The sequence below is a fragment of the Pteropus vampyrus genome, unplaced genomic scaffold, assembly GCF_000151845.1.
Source record: "Pteropus vampyrus isolate Shadow unplaced genomic scaffold, Pvam_2.0 Scaffold271, whole genome shotgun sequence".
Lineage (NCBI taxonomy): Eukaryota > Metazoa > Chordata > Mammalia > Chiroptera > Pteropodidae > Pteropus > Pteropus vampyrus.
Window position 1 is genome coordinate 1,087,128 of NW_011889052.1, and position 8,613 is coordinate 1,095,740.

Here is an 8,613-nt window from a genome sequence, read left to right on the forward strand (position 1 = left end):
TCTAGTCTTGTCTCTAGAGAGTAGTATTTAAGATGATGCCTCCTCCTTACAGTGTTAATTTATAGTTGTGGGAGTCCCAACCAGGCCTTCCTTGAGAACCAGGCTTTTATTTTTCATCCAATATATTCAAGTTTCTTATACTATTTCCCCTTGAGTCCTCTTTCTGGCACCCCAGGGCTGCTTTGAGGGTGGGCTATGAGGACATAGCTTCCCCAGTCCCCTGTGAGCGGTCTTCAGTGGCCACTGCTTGGTGCTGTTGAGTCACTCAAGCCCAGGACACCTGCCTCCTGGGGGAGGTGCTTCTTTACCCGACACGTTTCAGTTGAGAATTACTTTCGTTTCCTTTTTTCAGCTAGAGCTGCTGTTCTAAAATTTGTTCCCCTAGGGATCCAGTGAGACTTGATACCTCTGCCATGTGCTCCTCAAGATACTGTCCCCAGCTTCTGGATGTGTCAGGCGAGGAGTGGCACTTGGGGCAATTTTCTCTCTGCTGTTCCGTTACTGCTTTCCAGAAGGCTCTCTGAGTGTCTAGCACTTTGCTGGAGAGAAGGAAGACCCAGGGAGCTGGCTCTTTGCTAAGCTACAGTTCAGTGTTGAGGAAATGAGCCTCTTTTAGATGATCTCTTAAGGACATCTCTCTTTGTTTTCATTCTTGCCCTGCTCCTAATCCGATAGAGCAGGTCTCTAACCTCTGCTCTTCTTCCAGGACTTCCTGAGTGTATGCGACGTCCAGGCACAGGCTTTTCTCGTTACCTTCTTAACCTTTGTGGCTGTGGTAATTCCATTGAGTGTTTTTTCTACTTTAGTCTAATAAGGGCACGGTTCCTTTTTTGTCATAAATAAATCATACCGTGTTTTTACAATCGAAGCTGCTATTTAAATCTCAGAACTATAAAACCATGACCAGAGTTATTGACAAGATGACTGGTAGGTTGGAGTGACCCTTAAACCATGTAGGAAAAAAATGTGTGAGTTTCATCAATTTTGTCCTTTGGCCTTGAGTTTAGCTCAGAACAGCATAAGGGATGGAGTCTGGGCCTGCCTTTCTGTGCTGCCCATAGGCTTGGACTAAGAATGTAAAGTTCAGAACTAAAATGAATGAATGAATGAATGAATGAATAAATAATAAAGTTCAGAGCTTACACACTTGTGTTCCTTAGCATATGTGGAACTTAACTGTGTTTAAAGCCCCTAGCCAGTCGAACTATATAAGAAACCGTAAAGGACCAGGTAATTGTTTTGCCCTGATACCTAAAGACTGTATAGAGAAAAACTTCCCTACAGTCAGATCTGTGCCTCAGCAGAGGCCGCTCACTGAGACTCCCGCTGCTGCTTCGGGTTTGCAGATGCCCCACAGAGAAGGGAAGGCAGTGGGTCTGTGCGAAGGCCAGGCCAGTGCTGATGTAACTAAGGGTCAGACCGCAACCGACTGTGCTCTGAGGCCCGGACTGTAGCCCGCACATGCTAAAACCATAGTGTTTGCCTTTGGACGGTACCTTTGCTGAACCATGCGACTAGCATTTGGCTAAGGTGCTCATTCACCCCAGCCTGTATATAAAATCAGATTTATAATAACGCTTGCCTATGAGCAAAGTAGCCAATATTCAACACGGCCAACTTGAAAAGCATTTGAAATGCCTCAAGTATTAGTCCCATGAGAACCTCATCTTACAAGTGATGGTGTGATGCCTACATTTCTCGCCTGGTCTCTCTTTTTTACATTCTCTGCCTTATCATCAGATCTTAATATTCCTTTGACTAAAACTTAGCCTCCACCCCTGCCAAAGGGTAGAGCCTACTCCTGTAAGACTTAAAACACAGAGCAGAAGAACCAGTTGTTCCCAGAATCAAGGAGGGAAGAAGGAGCTGAGCTATACGTGCTCGGCTTTCTGTCCCTGAAGCTTCACATACACACGTGTTATTTCTTCATCCTTTCTCAGCTTAATATGTGCATGTGTATATATGTGTTTCCTTAGGACCAAAACCAAATATTTTATATAAAGATCTATGCAACTCTTTCTAACAGAATCCTCCGTGTGGAGTTGTGTGAAACTCTGTAAGCCTCAGTTTCTTTGTCTATAAAATGAGGTTATACTTAAATTTGTTGTGAAACTCATATAAGTTAGTGCATGTGAAGTATTTAGAAAGCTTACTGGGGCCAGGCACTACTCCAAGTATTGTGTTCGATAGTTTTCTTTGAATAAAATTCCGAATTTCTTACGGTATGGTTAAAATTTCTCAAATCAGATCCTGATGTATTGAAAGCCATGTCACCCGCGTGACACATATTTAGCTCAGTGATGACCCGGGCCTTCATGTGGTAAATATCATTGCTCGTGGAGGCACCTGTTTCCTCATTTAGACTTCTGTGCTCACTGGTCACTATGTGGGAACAGAGGGAGCCCATGGCAGAAGTCATGTAGTTTTGGGATGAAAACAGAATAACTGATATTTTAAAAAGATTCTTATGAACCAAGAAAAATGCCAGCTAGATTGTCTGCTGAGAATCATTTACTGAAGAGGCAGATCAATGAGTTTGATCCTAATCACTGGTTTTCTCCAGCAGCAGCATTCACTAAAGGGGATCTACTTGAGGAAGCAGCCGTTATGTGTGACTCGGTCGTCTGGGGATTCAGCGGGTTCTCTAATGCTTCATGAGAAGTTCAGGAGTTTTCCTGCAAAAGAAGTATCTGCTTAATAAATCAAATTTGGGGAAATTAAGAGAAAAAAATACCACGGTGGTAACTACACCCTTAGTCCAGCAGGGGGAATGCCAAACAATTATTTTATGAATTAAGGCAGATTAGAGACATTCTAATTTCATTGAAGGAAAAAGCAGAGAGTGGAAGTGGGCAGAGAAGAGGAGGCTTAAGAATGTGGGTGCCTCTGTGAGTCTTTTGGACCCCAGAAGAGCCATGGGGCAGAAAAGGTGGAGGACAGTCATCCAACTTAAGTTACAATCTAGGAACATGGACTGTCTCTCCTTTTCGATTCATATGATCTTAAATATTCTTTGATTGAGTTTGAAACTTTTTGGAAGTCTTGAATATTCTTATTCTTAGATAGGTTAATTTCCAGATACTTCATAGTTTTTGGTTCTAATTTGAGTGATGTATTATTTTTTTATTTTATTTTCCAGTTGGATGTTACTGCTGTAAAGAAATGTTACTGATTTTGTAGGTCGGTCAAATATTCAGCAGGATTTCATAACCTCCTTAACAGTATTAATAGTTTGTGATTCAGCCTACCCCTGGATTGATGATTATAGTATCTTGATTTTTGTCTTAGGCAGACTGAAGTAGCATCTAGTAAACAAACAAAAGTGGAAAGACTCAAATAAAATAAAAAGTTCATTGCTTGTTCATGTAGTGGTCCCCGGGGCAGGTGCTTTGCATTGGAGGGCATCTGTCTTCCAACCAGTGGTTCAGGGACAGGCTTTGTGATAATTAATTTTATGTGGTGCCCAGATATTTAGTCAAAGGTTCTGAATGTTTCTGTGAAGGTGTTTTGGAGTGAGATTAACATTTAAATCAGTGGACTTTGAGTAAAGCAGATTCCCCTCCACAATGTGGTTGGGTTTCACCCAATCGGTTGAAGGCATGACTAGCACAAAAGACTGACCTCCCTAAGCAAAAAGAAATTCTGACAGAAGAAAGCCTTCAGACACCATTCTATGGATATCTTTAAGTTTAAAGGCATCTCTTTGAAGACACAGGTTTGGATGGACATAAAACTAGATGGACATAAAACCTTTATTTGACAAGGGCTGTGGTCCAAATATAAGTGGAAGGGATTCAGCAGGATTTTCTATGAATTAGCCCAGGTCAAAAGAATCTAACAGAAATAGAGATCATGTGAGGTCTTTTCAAAACTACCCCAAATCATGAAAATGCCTAAAAGTCTTCATGATTTCTCTTTAGCGGAACTAGAGAACATTCAGGTTATAGACCTTCTTCAAGTGGTCTGTAAATCAGATGAGCTTTCTAAACTTTTTACTGAGATTGTGTCAAGAGATATTGTCATAAAATTATTACAAAATTATATAATTGTCTTTTTATCTGCTTTATCTTTCACGGTCTTTATTTTCTCTTTCAAGATGATTTGTCCCAGTACCATTTCCATGCCCCATAATACTATAATGATCTGTATCACATCGGCTGAGCTGTTGCTTTGTCCCTGGGACTCTAAATCCAAAGACACAACATTTAGAGCAGGATTATTCACTCTTAGAATAACCTTCCACTTCCAAGTAGTGTCTTTTCTCAATATCCCAGAAAATGGACATGGCAGAGAAGAAAACGGGTGGGGTAGTTGATCTTCACTGCTTAATTATCACATCAAAGTACATTTTCTTTCATCAGACGATGTTATTTTTGAGATGGTTGAGACAACTCGAACGTGAAGTATGTATTAGGAGATGACAAGGAACTAGTTAGGTGTAAAATAGCATCGTTGGTGTGTAAGGAAATGTTCACACTTCTTAGAGATGCACTCTGAAGTATGTAGTAGTGAAATGACATGTCTGAGATTTGTGTTAATAAACTTCATCAAAGAAACAAATAAAAGAGGAAAGAAATATGGCAAACACTATGCATTTTGTAGAATCTATGTGATAGACATGAGGTTTATTACATTATTGTCTATGTATTTTTTATAACAATATTTAAAACAATATTAATTTTTTATAACAATATTTAAAACAGTGAGCTCTTAACTGTATCTGGTTTACTCATAGAAATGAAAAATAAAAGTGACTTGACTTACGCATGGTCCATCATGCAGTTTAGTTATGTTAAACTCTTTATATCTGAAAGAAATTATATTTTGAAATGATTATTTTTGTTCTATGACATATCATAATCTATGACTGTTTTACTTGATAATCTTTAGCTAAGTTTAAGCAGGAAGCATTCTGCTAATAATGAATTCTTATTTAATAAATATTTTAAAATACTATATAGATCTTTATTTGTCAAAGAGATCGAATGTATAAAACAGCCTTAAATCAACTATAAACAATTCAAAATAATCTCAAATATTTAAGTAGAAATACAGAGTATTGGAAAGAGAATGTGCAATAAATTTAAAGTATGCATTTGATGAAAGTTAAAGTATTACTATTGACTTTAAAGAAATAAAAATGATTATAAGGGAATACTGTGAACAATTGTACATCAACAAATTCGATAACCTACATGAAATGGACAAATTCCTAGAAACACTCAAATTACCTAAACTGACTCAAGAAGAAATAGATAATCTCAACAGACCTATATCAAGAGATTGAATCAGTAATTAAAAAAAAAAAAAACCTAACAAAGTTCAGGACCAGATGGCTTTATGAGTGAATTCTAACAAACATTTAAATAAAATATAATACCAATCTTTTTCTAATTCTTCTAAATAATAGAAGAGGAATAAACACTTCCTAATTATTCCATAGAACCAGAATTATAGGAAAGAAATTATAGCAAAGAAAAAGACATCATAGAAAAAGAAAACTGTAGAGAAATATCCCTTATAAATATGGTGCAAAATTCTTGACTAAATACTAGCAAACTGAATCCAACAGCATATTGAAAGGGTTATACACTGTGACCAAATGAGACTTTTCTCAAGAATTCAGGGTGATTCAACCTAAAAATATCAACCAGTGTAATAATATTGTAGTAATAGAATGAAAGAGAAGAAAACATGTTCATCTCAATTTACATAAAAACCCCACAGTATTTGACAAAAATCCCACACCCTTTCATAATAAAAGCACTCAGAAAATTAGGAATAGAAGAGACCTGCTTCAGTGTGATAAAGAACATTTGTGAAAAACCTACAGCTAATATACTCAATGGTAGAAGACTGAAAGATTCTAAGATCAAGGATAAGACAAGGACACCCACTTTCTTTTCTTTTCATCTTCTTTTATTCCCCCCTCCCCATTTGCACCCCTGACCTACAGATGTTGCCATCTCCCCTTAAGGACTGGATCTCTGAGGGCGGGGTGTCTCCTCCCATGCACTTGGGGGCTAGGGGGCACACATCCTGGCCCAGGGCACCTAGGTTATAGTCTGTGGCTCCACGTGGGGTGTGAACCCAAGACCTTCTGCATGTAAAGCAGAAGTGCTAACCACTACACTATGGAGCCACCCCTGAATATCCAGAAAATATAAAGAACTCTTACAACTCAAAAAAAAAAAAAAAAAAAAAGACTGCAATAAAAAAAGGACTCAAATAGACATTTCTCCAGAAAAGGTATACAGATGGCCAACAAGTATATGAAAATAGTCTCAGCATCATTAGTATTAGGGAAATGCAAATGAAAACCATAACGAAATATCATTTCGCACTCACCGAGATGGATGTAAAAAATTGTCAGTGAGGATATGGAGAAATGGGAGCCTTCAATGTTGCAGGAAGGATTGTAAAATGTAAAGTCTGTGGAAAATGGTGGTTCCTCCAAAAGTTACACGTATAATTACCGTATGACCCAGTAATTTCCTCTCCTAGGTATATTCTGATTTAAAAGACAACTGCACAAAATAATAATTATAAATATGTATCGATGGGCATACAATGTATAGAGGTGTGATTTGCATGATAATAGCAGTGCAAAGAAGAGCAGGTGGAATGCTCTATAGAAGCAAAGTTTTTAAAAAATAATTTGTAATTAATTTGGGATTTATCCAAACTAGATTATCATAAATTAAAATTTTACTTGCAATCCCCATGGTAACTGCTAAGAATATAATTCAAAAATAGAGTCAAAATGAATTCTTTGGTAGCTGTCTCTCAGATGTCTCCTGGTTCTAGTGTTCTGTGAATCTATGATGTGAATCCCCAGGTGTGCATTCTGATTGTTAGATATCTGATTGTTAGTGATGGGGGCTGACACCAAAGTTGTTTACCTCACAACTCTTTTATGGGTTTTAGTGTAAGTTTAGCTATTTATGCAACCAGAAATGCAAAAAAAGTCCCATCCTGCCCAGCCAACATCTTTTATCCTCACCAAGATTATTATTCCTTCTTTTAAGGAGAAGCCAAGAAGAGGAAGGGGAAAAAGACATAAGTTTTATCTCCTCTCATGTCTTTGCTTTTCCTCTCTCTTAAAATATAGGACTTAATCTCTAAATCTTAGTTACCTAAGACTGTGGCTCTTCTCCTTAAAGGAGAACGCAGATGTCAGGGGATCCTCCCGCCTCTAAGGCAGTCTCCTTGATGAAAACCTCCAGGCCTCACTATTTTCTCTGGACCAGAGAATTTGGCATTTTACATAATCATCATCCAAAGCTGCTCACATAAGATGGACCCAAAGACTGAATCTCATACCAGACTGAAAACTAAAGACAGTTGTTTGGGAGAATGATATCCATTCGACCATCAGTAAATGATCCGCTGGGAAGATTCATCACCCAGACCCTCCTCCTCCTTCATCAGGGTTCTGTTCTCCGGCTTGAAGGGACCTGAGGATAATCCTCATGCATGGTCACATGATTTGAATGCTGTGTCTACCTGCTACTGAGTTCATTCCACTTGGTCTTTATCCAGGCCAGAAACGGCACCCTCATCTCACGGGGCTGTGCATCGCATGAATGGGGACCACTTTGGGGAGCACAGGGAAGGATGGAAGAAATGGAGAAGCAAGTAGTGGAGTAGTGTCTGGAGCATTCTGAAGATGTCATTCCTACCTTGGCCGCCTTTAGCCTCCTGACTCGAGAGAAGGGAGAATAAAATCAAGACTCACAAAAGTATGAAACAGAGATGACATTCACTGTTGTAGGTAACCTGGTCACTGCCACATATGGGTTCACTTGGCTTGGTGTAGGAGAAGAACCAGCACTGATTTATATTGTTGATGCAGTCGACCTGAAGGCGAGACAACAGACTACTGCTTTAGATGCCTTCGTCCAGGCCCTCTGACAGTGATCACTGGTAGTGGGGGAGGAGGATGGAACCAGGAGCCCTATACCAGGAGTTGGGAGAGCAGGCTGCAGAAGCCTCGGTGTTTGACCCATGACACTTACCACCAACAATATAATTAATACAATTAATAAATATAATGACATAACAGAACATATTATAATATAATATGTAATCTGTGGGCTTCCTAGTCTGAGCTATAAATTCCTTATTAGGGTGAAAATCCTTGCCCTACCTACTGCAAATTGGGATTGTTACATTACAAAGGGAAAATGTCTGTCAAGGTTAGAATTTCCTTATGACTATTACTGAGTGACTTGTGTGTGGTGCTTCAGACAGCAGTGGGCTCTGACTTGTCACAGCAGAGTTAGGATGTAGAAGGAAGGGGATAAAGCGAATACGTTGTGTGTCCTTGGAGTGTGGGAGGCAGGATGGATGTCTCGGTATATCTTAGCGGAAAGAGTGACCGCCACAGTGTATGACAGACCTGAATCTGAGCCGTGGCTTCATCATCCACTTAATGATGCAAAATACTTTCCTTCCATCTCCTAAGAGTTATATGAACTGATTGAGATAATGAATGGGAAGAGGGCTCAGGAACATATAAAATGTGCTACGTATAGTCGATGACTCAGCTTTTATCATGGTGCTATTCCCCTGCAAGTCCCCTCTGGCCCCCACCTCCCCATTCCTGTTCTC

At 39.2% G+C, this 8,613-nt stretch overlaps 1 protein-coding gene and 1 long non-coding RNA gene across 2 annotated transcripts in view; one reads left to right on the top strand and one right to left on the bottom strand.

The window, feature by feature from the left end:
• The window catches only part of LOC111729588, a 14,460-nt gene extending 11,661 nt beyond the window's left edge, over positions 1-2,799 (top strand). Inside the window, exon 2 of the long non-coding RNA XR_002776299.1 lies at positions 2,567-2,799. This is a non-coding gene — a long non-coding RNA (uncharacterized LOC111729588). The remainder of the gene's footprint in view (positions 1-2,566) is intronic.
• Positions 2,800-4,148: 1,349 nt separating this feature from the next.
• The window catches only part of SPINK8 (serine peptidase inhibitor, Kazal type 8 (putative)), a 13,579-nt gene continuing 9,114 nt past the window's right edge, over positions 4,149-8,613 (bottom strand). Inside the window, exons 2-4 of the mRNA XM_011375448.1 lie at positions 7,739-7,860; positions 4,765-4,807; positions 4,149-4,184 (exon numbers count right to left, since the gene is read on the bottom strand). Of these exons, the coding sequence (XP_011373750.1) occupies positions 4,149-4,184; positions 4,765-4,807; positions 7,739-7,860 (201 nt within the window). The remainder of the gene's footprint in view (positions 4,185-4,764; positions 4,808-7,738; positions 7,861-8,613) is intronic.